This window comes from Theobroma cacao, chromosome 4, assembly GCF_053813885.1.
Source record: "Theobroma cacao isolate CCN51 chromosome 4, ASM5381388v1, whole genome shotgun sequence".
Lineage (NCBI taxonomy): Eukaryota > Viridiplantae > Streptophyta > Magnoliopsida > Malvales > Malvaceae > Theobroma > Theobroma cacao.
This window is the reverse complement of record NC_142642.1, coordinates 40,796,951-40,811,062: the sequence shown is the minus strand read 5'-3', so window position 1 is coordinate 40,811,062 and position 14,112 is coordinate 40,796,951. Positions and strand designations below refer to the sequence as shown.

General features: G+C 36.2%; 3 protein-coding genes and 1 non-coding gene across 5 annotated transcripts; 2 read left to right on the top strand and 2 right to left on the bottom strand.

Moving 5' to 3' along the window:
• Positions 1-912: 912 nt before the first annotated feature.
• LOC18603743 (wall-associated receptor kinase carboxy-terminal protein) lies at positions 913-2,283 on the bottom strand. Of its 2 annotated transcripts, none has more exons than XM_007035883.3 (2): positions 1,344-2,283; positions 913-1,246 (listed from the first exon to the last, which is right to left on the bottom strand). In XM_007035883.3, exons 1-2 carry the CDS (start codon positions 2,119-2,121, stop codon positions 1,140-1,142), a joined length of 885 nt encoding a protein of 294 aa, XP_007035945.3. In that variant the 5' UTR covers positions 2,122-2,283; the 3' UTR covers positions 913-1,139. The 2 variants fall into 2 exon arrangements, with proteins under 2 accessions (XP_007035945.3, XP_007035946.3); XM_007035884.3 differs by having other exon boundaries at positions 913-1,240.
• A 645-nt stretch (positions 2,284-2,928) lies between these two features.
• On the top strand, positions 2,929-3,000 carry TRNAG-UCC (transfer RNA glycine (anticodon UCC)). The gene has a single exon. It is a non-coding gene; the product is annotated as a tRNA-Gly (tRNA).
• A 50-nt stretch (positions 3,001-3,050) lies between these two features.
• Positions 3,051-5,187, bottom strand: PER1 (1-cysteine peroxiredoxin 1). Its single transcript, XM_088805810.1, is given in 6 exon segments — positions 3,051-3,509; positions 3,623-3,649; positions 3,651-3,770; positions 3,927-4,075; positions 4,166-4,220; positions 4,933-5,187. Coding segments are annotated over 6 exon segments (855 nt in total). The 3' UTR covers positions 3,051-3,260.
• Positions 5,188-6,283: 1,096 nt separating this feature from the next.
• LOC18603741 (ARM repeat superfamily protein) lies at positions 6,284-13,877 on the top strand. The gene is made up of 21 exons (XM_007035881.3): positions 6,284-6,654; positions 6,776-6,951; positions 7,048-7,218; positions 7,414-7,524; positions 7,641-7,718; positions 8,056-8,252; positions 8,336-8,396; positions 8,607-8,681; positions 8,888-8,965; positions 9,077-9,139; positions 9,290-9,373; positions 9,459-9,634; positions 9,889-9,928; positions 10,039-10,182; positions 10,371-10,490; positions 10,565-10,780; positions 11,066-11,236; positions 11,728-12,394; positions 12,675-12,883; positions 13,142-13,268; positions 13,495-13,877. The coding sequence occupies exons 1-21, from the start codon at positions 6,516-6,518 to the stop codon at positions 13,650-13,652; spliced, it is 3,261 nt and encodes a 1,086-aa protein (XP_007035943.3). The 5' UTR covers positions 6,284-6,515; the 3' UTR covers positions 13,653-13,877.
• Positions 13,878-14,112: the final 235 nt, after the last annotated feature.

Here is a 14,112-nt window from a genome sequence, read left to right as displayed (position 1 = left end):
TCACGAAATAGTCCCAAAGTATTTAAAATTTACTAACAGGTCCCCGAACGAAATGGATTTCAAAATTCAATTGTGTTCCGGGAACGGCTCGTGGGGGGCCCAGCCATGGTGTAAAGATTGGGATCCGATGTATGAAAAAGAGTCTGGTAACGGGTGGGCTTTGGATTCAAACATTGTTAATTTGTTAATGGGCCATCCAAATGGGCCACACATCGTATGAAAAAGGAAATCAGTCAGAATTTGTTTTTGAATGAAAGCAACATTTTGAATTTAATGGTAAAATTATACTTCTTTCATCACTAGACGTTTGTTTCTCTTTTTGCCTTTTTAAAAGTAAGAATAAAATTTTTTATATTACTTTTCAATACGCAAAAGGTAAAAAAAATATTATGAAAAATAAATTTATAATAATAAAAAATGAAGACGAAAAGAGTAGTAAAGTAATAGTACCGGTCAGAATTAGATCAATAAATCTTAAAGAATACATGTGTGACAAAATTCATAATTTACTGAAAAGAAGAATGATAGCTACATAGTATAGAATCATGATCTTCACATACTACTAATTTCATTATTTCACACATGGTTGAAATATGCTTTTAAATTTAAAAGTTGAAATATGCTTGTGCTGCCAAATTAAGCTTTTGGAGCTATTCATCAACCGAACTTTGGGTTACAAATTTTAGTTTAAGTTTGTTCGACATTATGCATTAATCTGTCATTTTGGGTCACGAGTTCTCTATACAGAACCAAAAACTTTGTGTTCATCAGGCCTGAAATCTCTCAAGCAAGAGTTCCCCCGAATCCATGCACAATTGCACATATTGGTAGGCAACGTTTGTATTTGCGGAAAAGCAATTTTCCGGAAAGAAAATAAAAAGGTTTAGATTTCAGACAGAAAGGCTAACACCATTCACCGAATGCTGATTCCGATTGCTAGAATTTGAATGCAGGGGAGTTTCAGGGTCATGACAGATTCCTTTTAATCAATAGCTTTACATTGCAAAACTTCGATAAAAGCATCTAGCTACTCCAATGCTTGACTGTTTTGAACCTATTAGGTTCGAAATTTTCAAGTGGTTTGCCTTCCAAGCACTACCACAAAGCTGAAGGAAGGAGAAGAAGAAAAAGCTGCAGCATTACAAGATTATGTAAATAAATGCTCCCAGCAGCAAGGCATATCCATGAATATTTGTCCATAAAGCAAGCCTTTTCCCTTCTCCTAGATCTGCAATGCTACCTGCAGCTGAGAACAGGATCTGTTAGTACCCTGTGTTGTTCACTTCCCTTAATGTTAAAATCTTAATCTACAGTCTCGAATGACGATCATAAGTAATCCTTACCGCACTCTCTCGTAGCATTCATAGAACTAGAGCAGAGGCACATCATCCCTCCAGTCTCAGTATCGTAGCCGCAAGCCCCACCGGACCGAGTGCAGCGCTCGCATCCAGTCTCCGGCACTGAGTAAGACAGTTTGATCCCGTAAACCCAATCCGGAGGTCCAACGCCCTTCAAACTATCAGTATTAATGACAGTAGTATAATGCGTGCAGTCCAAGATGTTCATGCTCATATACTTCACCGTGTCATACCCCGTGAAGCAACATGGCGGAGAACTGTTTGTCAGCGAATGGAAAATCCTGAAAGCATTGCACGCGCCGTAAAGCTCATCACAGGAATGACCGGAGAAGTTGAAGCAAAGATTCTTGTAGTGGTTCAGCACCGGGGAGTCGATGGAGCAATTCAGGAGAGCGAAAACCGTGTCTGAAGTTGGCGGGATAATAACAGATTGGATATCCGTCATGACAAAGTCATGGTGGGGTTGTAGTATCGAGCATGTGGACATGGCCGGATCGTACACCACCATGGTTTTCTTCTCGTAGTCGATAGATTGGACCTTGTAGCGCCCGGAAGTGGTTACAAAGAAGAGGTCATTGGTGCAGTTCAGCATCTGCCTGTATTGCGGCGCACCGCAACCGTCGTCGACGCCAAAAGGGTAGTTTATAGCAATGCCGCCGCAGATGCCGCGGCAAGGGTTGGCAGTAAAGATCACAGGTAGGAATTGGGATACCAACGTTAATGCTACAAGCGTAAAGAGGTAGTGTTTTGGCGGATGCTGCATTTTCTTTTTACGCTACCTACATCTAAGAAGAATGTGGAAGACTAAACAGGCAGTAACCAGAGGGAACTTTTGGTGATGAAAGAGCTAAAAGAAGTGTAAAGAAGTCAGAAGCCCCAAGCTTCGGAAGCAGACCTTGTTATGTTCCATTCTAGTTCTAGGTATGAAAAGTATCAAGGGCTACACCCGAGATTTACTGCATAAGTCAGGAGAACTTTTTGACTGTTAGGCTGGAGGTGGGATCCACGAGTTTGAAAAAAGGAGTGAAATGCCAGAAGGTGTTGGGTTTCGGATGGTATTTTTGCATTGCAGCTTGCTTTTTTCCAACATGATATGGCCGGATCTAGGTTCAGTTCGTCACAGTTTATGATTGGAGTGGAGCAATGATCTGGCATCCAATTTGAGCTACTATCGAGAAAGCAAAAGATCCACCGCTCTGATTACGTGAGAGATATGGGACACTCCGGACTAAGCTCGACCAGTTGCACATCTTGGAGAATGCCATCTTGTGCGCTCAGCAAGGCCGCCGAAAGCATTTTGAATGTTATAAATTAATGATTGTTGTAGTATATAATCTCATACTCAAATGCGTCTAGGCTAAAGTAGTTCAATATTAAAGACAAATTCCTATCGTGTTCAGGCATTGGTTTCTAACAGGAGCAAATAAACAAGACCTAAAGGTGAACCATGTCTATTCTGAAGTACTACATATTCTGTTGTAAAATAGAACAAAAACAAAACGTAGGAACTAACACCGGTGCGTTAAAGCTTCTCGAATTCAAAAGTAAAGATCCACCATACCATCCGCGCGCGTTTGTAGTCCAACGGTTAGGATAATTGCCTTCCAAGCAATAGACCCGGGTTCGACTCCCGGCAAACGCACAACAAAATTTTTTCTTTTTCATTTTCATTTTATATTTGTAATGCCATAATTCATCAAAGAGGACAACTTTATTAAACTGAAAGCAGTCCTTACATGGTAAATTTGAAAGACAAAGATGAACTCTATCGAGTCTATGATAGTGAAAGAGAGTAGCTGCAAGCAGAAAACCGGAACTCAAAGGAGTCTTGGATATGAAATATATATATATATGTTTGCGTCCTGTTGGATATACTTTGAAGTATACAAGTCTCCCCAACCATCAGTTAACACAAGTGAAACGCAGGTAATCCTTCCCGGATGGAAGTTTTTGAGTCTCAAAACCTTGAGGGAACATTTTTTCGGCTTCCTCGTTGGTCACGGAAGGACAAATCACCACAGGATCACCTGGTTTCCAGTTCGCTGGTGTTGCAACCTTGTACTTCGATGACTTCTGCAGGGAGTCCAGGGCCCTCACCACTTCATTAATGTTGAGCCCAGTGCATGCAGGATAAAGGAAGCTTAGCTTGATCTATACATCATCCGATCAAGTCGTCTTTTGTTAGAACAAAATCAATGATTTTGATCTACATTAGTATTTAGTATACAGTTAATAAGCTATACTATGTAAAAACAACGCTTCACCTTGTTATCAGGGCCCACGATGTGCAGAAGCTCGAGATGGGAGTTGGTTCCCTGAAGAGTCTTTCTCATCGGGGTCCACCATGTTAAGTTGCTTGATGATCTCTCTGTTGGGATCTGCCCCGATTGGGTATGTCACCTTGCAACGAGGCTGCATGTAGCCAACATATAATGCACAAAGAAACCGGTCAAAGTGGGTATAAAAGCCTTACAAGCCAGATTGCTCTAGCATACTTCCCTTCTCACTTTTAAGTTCAAAAAGGAAAAAGAAAAAGATTCAAAGGAAACTCAAGAAGAAAGTTATTACAGTGTAGGCTTCAACGTCCTTGATCCACTCCTCGTGCGACTGCACATCATCGCAAGAGTATCCCAGAAGCTTGACCCCTCGTTTTTCAAACTCCGGCAGGTAAGCTGCCATCTTGCCAAGTTCCGTAGTGCACACTGGTGTGAAATCAGCTGCATGCAAAAACATAACCCACCACGAAATAAGTAGTTACTACAAATATCTTAATTAAACTTCAAGAAATCAAAGAAAATGAAGCCTACCAGGATGAGAGAAAATGATAGTCCAGCTATTCTTAAAATAGTCATGAAGCGTGAACTTTCCACGGGTTGTTTAAATTAGACTTATAATTTTAGACACAATACGTTAACATGACACAAGAAAATACGAATTAAACAGGTTTTTGGTTTATCCTTAACGTGTTTCATGTCTAATCGTGTATGACACGTTAAAACACGAAAATTTTCGTATCTTAACTTGTTAGACACGACAAACACGTTTAAAACACGTTTAAACACGTTTACTTAATCGTGTTATCGTGTTTAAATGTATATACATGACACGTTTATTAACTTATTAAATATTAATAGTTAAAATTTGTTTTAATCTTATATAAATAATTTTTAATAATTATTTAATGTGTATTTTAACTTTATATATGATAATAAATTTTATATATATTATTTATATTAAATTTTATTATATTTGATGTTATTATTTTTTTTTTGTTATAATTATAGATTTTAAATTTAAATAATAAAATTATATTTAATTATAATTTTTTTTATTTAATCATGTTAATCGTGTTATTAATCGTGTCGTGTCGTATATTGATACGTTTAATAAACGTGTAAAATATGTTAATCATGTTGTGTTACACGTGTATTAAATATACACGTGTATATATTTTAAATTTAAGATATGAATATTAAATATGTCGTGTTTGTGTTTAATTTTAATATATTTTATATCTAATCGTATCTGACACGTTTAAAATACAAAAACATGAATTATCAAGTCTAATTTCAACTTCAAGATTGGGCACAGTTTCTCCGACGGTGATGCCAGGCATTTTCAGAGATCTATGGAAAGGAATGACCCCCTGGTCCTGGATTTCTTTCAGGTTCTTGGTGTGGAAAAAGTAGGAGAGAGAAGGAGCATTTATAAAAGATCCAGGATTGCTGCATGAAGGTAACGTGGCGTGACCGTAGGTAGAGGCATTCGGTAGGATATCGCTCATCTTCTTCCAAGTGTTTTTTCGCTTTGCTGGCTTCCTTGTCCGCATGGCTTACTATTTCTGTATATCTTTATCTAAAGGATTTATAATTAAGAACTTTGGAATTTGTTCCGTATATTTACTTATGAATATTAATTAATTAATTATTATTATTAAAGAATAATTCTCAAGCACCATCTGTATGCACTCATAGCTTAGATAGCTATTTTTGATAGGCATACTATTAAAAGGAAGGATTAAAACTTGGTTTAAGGTTTGATATTGTATGGATTTTATGTGATAATGTGGAGAGACAAAAAAAAAGATCATTTATTTTTTTCTCTTGCTCCTTTAGCAAGCAAGAAATGAAGAAGGTTATCTGGCTATGTAATCTGTCTAGAGGGCTTAAAGTGAATTTACTTGGATAGAATCCAAATTAAAAAAGAAAAAAAAACCTTGTTTTGGTTATTCTCATATTCCTTTGAAGTGCTTATATATTTACACAATTTGGATGAAGCCAAATGACAAGCTAGATAGGGGAAGGGGGAGAATATCATATGATATTAGGAACAACATTAATCAGGTTGTTTGCTTGGATCTATAAAAATAGGTATAATGTTTGAAAAAGTTTTTGAATTATTTTAAAAATTTTAAATAATATTTTTATTTACTTAATATGTTTAATTAAATATTTACATTTTTATTTTAAAAAATATTTTTTATAACTAAAAAATAAATTAATTATTATTAATTAAAAAAATAATTTATTATTTTATTTTTATGTGTTTTGTTGTTGATGGTGAAAATGTTATATTATTATATTAATATGTTATATTTTTATTTATTCTGACATGTTAATATGTTATATGATGTTTTTATTAATAATGAAAATTTATTAACTTAAAATAAAAACATAAAAACTTGATAAAAAATAATTAAAAAACTTTTTTTAATTTTAAAAATTGTTTAAATATTATATCACAAAAAGAATCATAAAAATATTATCATCAATTAACATAATTTATAAAATACATGCATGTACGGGGTTCGATACCCCGCATCTCCATCAATTTGCATTTTTGGAACACTTCCTTCTACCATTAAATTATTTCATTTCATTTTCATATGACGATTTCATACATTTCATATGATGATTGCATATGACTAACATCTTTTTAACAGCAAGAGCCGAGGCATTGAGCAACGCTTAGTTCGTGAATGGTGACGAGGCGCCCGCTTTACCTTACAACCAAAAAAGTAAAATTTTCCCGCCTTCTTCTTTCCCGCATCTGGCCACCAAAGTTTTAGGGTTTTTGTTTTTTTTTTTTTTCAAAAGAAGAAACACAGTGGCCGTTCCTCTTTGGAATCTCCCTCAAAGAAAGAAAACCGAAAGAGGCATGGACGTGTTTCAGATTGCTCAGCTGTTGAACCAGACGCTTAGCCCCGATGGCGACGTGGTTCGTTCCTCAACCGAAGCTCTTGATCGCCTCTCTTCACTCCCTCACTTCCCTTTCGCTCTCCTCTCCATCGCTGCCGGTAAACCGAAGTCGCTCTTCATCTATTTCTTCCAATCACCATCCCTTCGATTTTGTTCCAAATTATCTTCATTCGTATCGCATTGGCATAATTTTTTTCTTTTCTTTTTTAAATTCCGTAGGAGGTGAAAATCAAGGGCAAAGAGTCGCTGCTTCAACTTATCTAAAAAATTTCGCTAGGCGAAACATTGAGGTCCATGATGGTTCATCTTCGAAAGTCAGCACGGAGTTCAAGGGCCAGCTAATGCGAACTTTGCTTCAAGCGGAACCTTCGGTTCTAAAAGTTTTAGTCGAAGCGGTACCAATTTTCTGCTATTTCTTTTTCTCATCATCTATTGTATTCCTAACTTTCAATGATACTAATATATGAACGCCTTTGCCTCCGTCTCGGCAGTTTCGAATCATTGTTGTTGCGGAGTTTGTTAAGCAGAATTCTTGGCCGGAACTTGTGCCTGAACTGCGTTCCGCTATTCAAAGTAGCAATTTCATAAGCAATGGTGCAAACTGTGAATGGAGTACCGTCAATGCCCTTACAGTTCTACATGCCCTTGTTAGACCTTTCCAGGTACTTCTTTTGTTGCTTTCTTTTAAATTCTCCATAATGCAATTATGATTTGATTTTTAAAATTTATCCATCATGTTTTTCTTTTAAATCTCGTTTCGTGTATCTGTTTCGCTGACGTAAATGTGGCATAAACTCAATAGAACTTCGAGTAACATATATTTGGACTTTAAGCATTTTTGTGTCTTTATCTGGCAGTACTTTTTGAATCCTAAAGTTGCCAAGGAGCCAGTACCACCACAGTTGGAACTAATTGCAAAGGAAATTCTTGCACCCTTGATGACAGTGTTTCATCATATTGTTGAAAAGGTTGCTTGTCTTTAAACTTCTCTGTTTTCTCTTTTCTGGCCTCATTATTTCTTGTATCCTTTACAAATCAATTTTTTGGGTCTCCATCATTAATGATAATATGGTTTGTGAGACAGGCTATAGCTACTCACAGTAGAACAGAATTGGAAACAGAGAAGGTCCTTCTCCTCATATGCAAATGCTTATATTTTTCGGTGAGTAATATCTTTTATCCCTCTAATTTATACAACAGCAGAAGAATCCTTTAGTCTATTAAAAGATAAGTTTCATCACTGTGTAGTCAGTAGTTGTATAGAAGACAGAAGCTTCATGACTTGATGAAGAATGTGCATAGCATTTCAAAGTCATATACCTATTGGCATTTATGTAGCTCATTAATTATTACCTGCGTTAGCCTGTAAGCCCCAAGACGATGGTAGTTATTGTAAGTGGCTACTTAATTGAAAAGGACCTATGAGTTTCTTTTGCATGGTTGTTTTGTTTTCCTCTGTCTTCTAGAATCTCTTTTGAACCTTTGACTTAGCTTTATAGGTGAGGTCGTATATGCCATCTGCTGTAGCTGCTTTTCTGCCTTCCTTCTCTCATGGTCTAATTCGAATTCTGGGTTCATTGAGTTTGGATCATGATGATACTTCAGAAGATGAGTACTTGTTGAGGTTGAAGACTGGAAAGAGGGCTTTGCTAATTTTCTGTTGTTTGACAACCCGCCACCGGAAGTATTCTGATAAGTTATAACCAGGGCTTTGTCGTATAATTTTCTGATGTTAATATATTCGCAGTCTTCTTTCATGTCATGCCCTTATGTTTTCAGGTTAATGCCAGACATCATAAACTCTGTTCTGAAGATAGTCAATTGTAGCTCAAATGTCAGTGTAAGTTTCATATGTAATTAATCAGTTATTATTTCCCACACTGTTTGTGCACTATTCTTGTGGCAACAATGAGTATCTCATATAAGTTGGATGCTGTAGAGTCCAGCTTCTCCATTGATCCCACTTAATTTATGCATTATTTGTGCTGCTGTATAATTTTGATGCTTTTATGGTTGTCTTAAAACTAAAGGATGAATTTTCCTTTTGTAGAAGCTTGATTTTCTATCAGAGAGGATTATTTCACTAGCTTTTGATGTGGTTTCACATGTTCTGGAGACAGGCCCTGTAAGTACACAACAACAGTCTTAAATGTCTTCTTTGTTGCTTCTTTTTTTTTTTAAAAAAAAATTTCCTTCTCATAATATTATTCAAAAGAAAAGCTTACTCAATATGTGTCTATCACTTTCTGTTTAGGAAGTTAACTGTTAGGTGTTCCTAATTTAATGTCCGATAAGTTATTTCTTTAACATAGCTTTTTCCAATGGGAACAGGGTTGGAGATTAGTTTCACCCCATTTTTCATTTTTGTTGGAGTCTGCAATCTTCCCAGCATTGGTGCTGAATGAGAAGGTATGCTTTTTAAAGCAAGGGAAAATATCTTCATCTACTATTTGAAAATTGTTTTTAGAATAGAAGTTGAGTTGATTAATGATTTTGCTGTGTTTGATTTCTTGCAAGTAGGATATATTAGAGTGGGAAGAAGATGCAGAGGAGTACATTCGGAAGAATCTGCCATCTGAACTTGTACGGACATTAATAATCCTTTGTCTGTCATCACATCCTTTTTTTTTTATCCCCTCATATTGGGTCATAAGCAAGTGAATCATGACCATATCAAATGATATATTCTCCAGTTGATTGGCTTTTATATCAGCACTTTTTATTTGTATCTAGGAAGAAATTTCTGGATGGAGGGAGGATTTATTTACGGCCAGAAAAAGTGCAATAAACTTACTTGGTGTTATTTCAATGTCAAAGGTTGGTGCTAGATAGTCCTTGATAATTGCTTTCAACATATTTTTATCTTGATAGAATTGCTATTTAATGTTTTGTTTGCATACAGGGGCCTCCAATTGGGAGTTCTAATAATGGCTCTTCAGCTTCAACGAAGCGCAAGAAAGGCGAAAAGAATAAGAGAAACAATCAGCATTCTATTGGGGAGTCGTTGGTGCTTCCATGTTTATCAAAATTTCCCATTCCTTCAGATGCTACCACTTCTGATCCTAGAATTTTGAAAGAGTGAGTCAATGAACATATCTATCTATCTATCTATCTATTCCCCTTTTCATCTTTCTTCATCAGCAAGAGAAACGGAAGCATTTGCCATAAATGTTTTATTTTCTGTTGGTTGATATTCCTTTCTTTTCCTTCTTTTTCATTGGAAGTTATAATTTTGTTAATTTTCTTCTGCTTTACCCATCCTTTCTGCATCATCATTGTTCTTACTGGACATTTTAATCTTTCTCATTTTTTAACTGTGTCAATCATGGCAGTTATTTCGGTGTTCTGATGGCATATGGTGGCCTGCAGGATGTAAGCAAATCTAGCTGTTCTGTTTCATTATTGACAAATCTTACCATTAACTTTTTTTTTGGTAATGAAATTTACGATTAATGCTTGTAATTGATAATTCTACATAACAGTTTCTAAGGGAGCAAAAACCTACATACACAACAACTTTGGTCCATACTCGGGTGCTACCATTGTTTTCCGTTTCTGTCTGCCCACCATACTTGGTTGCTGCTGCAAGTTGGGTACTTGGGGAGCTTGCATCATGTCTGCCTGAAGTGAGACAGTTTCTTATTAGTTCCATCTGTTCTACTACTTTATCCAGACCAAAGCTTTTTGTTGGTTTAACCATTCAATTGCAATCACCTATTTGCTTACCCTATTATGTTAATTTTCCTCTTGCTTGGCTATTTATAACATGCAATGACTAAATAAATCTCACTTTCTGAGATTGTACTGTTTTCAGGAGATGAGTGCAGACATCTATTCTTCGTTGCTCAAGGCATTGGCAATGCCTGATAAAGAGGATACTTCTTGTTACCCTGTGCGAGTAGCTGCTGCAGGGGCAATTGCTGGGCTTCTTGAAGTAGGTTTCTTAGTCAATCCTTAGTGCTGCAATGCATTTTAATGTGGTGCTGATGTCTCACCTGTCTTTTTCAGAATGAGTATCTGCCACCTGAGTGGTTACCTCTTCTTCAAGTTGTAATTAGTAGGATTGGAAATGAAGATGAAGAAAACATCATTTTATTTCAGCTTCTAAATTCTGTGGTGGAGGCAGGAAATGAAAATATAGTAGTTCATATTCCTCATATTATTTCATCATTGGTTGATGCCATCTCAAAGTCCATACATCCTAGCATGGAGCCATGGCCTCATGTAAGTATGAATTCCTGCAGCTAGGCTGGTACATTTTACTCCGTTTTGTTTTGTTTTTATTAAAATTTTAATTCTGCAAGTTGTGCATTTGCATTTAAGAGTTAAAGAAGCAGAGTTCCTACCTAACATTTGGGTTTCTGCCAAGAAGTTAAAAGCCAAAAGTGTTTGCTTTAATTTTGGACCTTTGAATACATTTATTACTGGCAGATTGTGTTTGAAAATGGATTGTATATTGTCATCGGGCATCAGTGACTTGGTTGATTAACTGAAGTGCATTTATGGTAGGTGGTTGTACGTGGCTTTGAAGCATTAGCATTGATGGCTCAATCTTGGGAAAACTTCATGCTTGAAGAGGTTGAAGAAAATGTCTCAAGGGAAAAGCAGGCTTCTGGTCAAGCTGCCATTGGTAGAGCTTTATCAGCTCTTCTGGAACGGGCTTGGCTCACAGTTTCATTGGTCAGTTTTCTCCTCATTGCAAGATTTGATTATTTTTAGCATTTCTTGTATATGAGAAGACTTCGAATTGTGCTCAAGTTTTTGGTACTTAATCATATGATATCTCTAAATGGGTTACAGGAAAAATATGTTTGACTAATAATGATGAAATTTTCTGCAGAAAGCATATAAAATTTGAAATTTATCAGAAGAATAGAAAAGATCTTGGTTTATGGTATCTTTCTGCTTCAGAAACATTTTGATTTCGTTTAACTCAGACTAATATCTAGGTTATGTTTCTGGTGCAAACACCATGACAATGTTTTAATTTGGCATTGACTTAAAAACATTTTCCTCCTCTGCTTCAAACTTGAAAATATATGCATTGCTCTGCTTTATGCTTTTATTCATCAAATTACAATATACTGCTACTAAAAGTTAGATGGTTAACTTGTTAATTTTGTTAAATTCATTGCATATTTCCTTTATCCTTAAATTGTTGCAATGATCAGGAAGCTGAGGCATCTCCCCCTCCATCATGCATAGATCATTCATCGACATTGCTGCAGTCCATTATACGCTCTGTTACTGGAAGCCATGTAATTGTAGAGCTTAAACTATCAGAATTACTAGTAGTTTGGGCTGACTTGATTTCAGACTGGCATGCTTGGGAAGAATCAGAAGATATGTCTGTCTTTGACTGCATCAAGGAAGTTGTTAGTTTGCACAGTAAATATAGACTAGAGAATTTTATTGTTAGACAGATGCCACCTGCTCCTGCTCCACCTGTGCCACAAAGATCCATCACTGAAGCAATAAGTTCATTTGTCAGTGAGGCCATTTTACAATACCCGTCTGCAACATGGAGAGCTTGCTCTTGTGTTCACATACTATTACACGTCCCAAATTATTCATGTGAAACAGAAGGTGTGAAGCAATCATTAGCAGTTGTCTTCAGTCGGGCAGCATTTTCTCGTTTCAGAGGAGTAAGAAGCAAGCCATGTTCACTATGGAAGCCTCTCTTGCTTGCTATTGCATCATGCTATTTATATTATCCTGATACTGTGGAGGCAATATTGGAGAAGGAGGGAGATGGAGGCTTTGCAATGTGGGCATCTGCACTGGCTTTGTGCTCTTCTGAACTTGGTCTGTCAGCAAAGTCAGAGATAAAGTTGATGGGTAAGTACCTACTTTATGGCTCTTGTAGAACTTGGATAAATGCGGAGTTTGTTTATATTTATATGTGAATATGATCTATATAGTTGTTGATCAGCTTTTTTGTTGCTTAACTCTAATCTGATGGAGAAGTGGTATGTCTAACTTTTCATGTCAATAGAAAAATATTTGTTGCCCTCAACCAACACCTCCTCCTCCCTACTAAAATCTTTTCCCACCACTCCTTTTCCTTTTGCTCCCAGTAAAATAACTGACAGCACAACTTATGGTTTTTTATTCTCAGTGATGACACTGGCAAAGATGATAGAGAGGTTGTTGGTAGTAGGTAATCCAAGTGATGGCTTGTTGCGAGATTGCTTTAATTCACTGATTGAGACATCTGTACAATTGAAAGGGCTGGATGAAGAAATGGAAGATGAACAAAATGATGGAGAATCTGAAGATGATGATAACGATGATGATGATGATGAAGAAATCCAAGACGATGATGAGGTCCAACTCTTAAAATATGTAGATCTTGTTTGGTTTGTACAATGATTCTGTTTATCACAATCTAGTTGATGACGGGAAGATGAAATGGCATATAGAGCTGGAATGTTAGACTTTTAAAGGAATTCAGCTTTCTGCCTTTGAACTATAGTTGTTTTTTGGGAGGACTAGACTATTTGGCCTTCAAAATAAATTGTTGTCTTCTTCTTCCATTGATACATTGTTCTGAAAGCGATAATATGTTTTCATTTCTTGGATCAGGAATCTGAGAGTGAACTTGAAGAAACTGAAGAACAGTTTCTGGAAAGGTATGCACAAGCAGCTTCTGCCTTGGAGAATGATATCGTTGAAGGGGATGTGGAAGATGAAGACCTTGAGATTGAGTTGGGTAAGCCTGGGGATGAACTGTTCTCTATAAAATGCTTACTTACATTTCGGTAATCATTCTTGTACAAAGTCATTTGCAGTCTAGTAATGACAGGAATGGATATAGTATTTTGTTTCCTTATAACTAATCCATAGATTCAATGTTGGCTAATTTGCTTAGATATGTTGAGCAGACAACATCTTGTTGGAGTATGAATATATTTGTTGTTATGATGGTGTCGCGACAGGTACTTTGGAAGAAGTTGATGAACAGAGAATCATCTTATCATTGATAGGGAGATACCAGCATGCTCTTATTCAAGGACAGGCTTTATCGTCACAGCTTGTTTCAAATTTCATCAATGCCTTCCCCGACTCTAGTTTCTTCTTCCAGCAATCCATGTAAATGCTTGTATAGGGAAGAAGGTGGAGAAATTCGTAATTTAAATAATTTTTTAACCTTGCTTTGTAATATTATTATTATTATTATTATTTTTGGATGTGCAAGGGTTTGAGGTGTTTTTGGGAGGAAGTTGCTCTGCATTTGCATGTAAAGGAAAAAAAAGTTAGTGTCGTAATATGTGAGTAAGATTGCGGAGAATTAAATCAATTTGAATGTTTTGAGAAGTAATTTTGGCGTTAGAATTTGTAAAATTTTCGTGTATAAATTTGTCAGGTTGGACTCTTTAATTTGAAATCTTAATACTACCGCTAATGTTAAAAAAATAAAAAAGGGTCACTGTGAATTTCACTTTATAAATTTTGTAAAGCTCATTTTCCGTGTCTCTTCTTCGGCAGCTGAAGCCAAAATGTTTCATTTATTTATATACTTTTTCATTGCCCTTTTTAGAATTCTCAAAAAATGA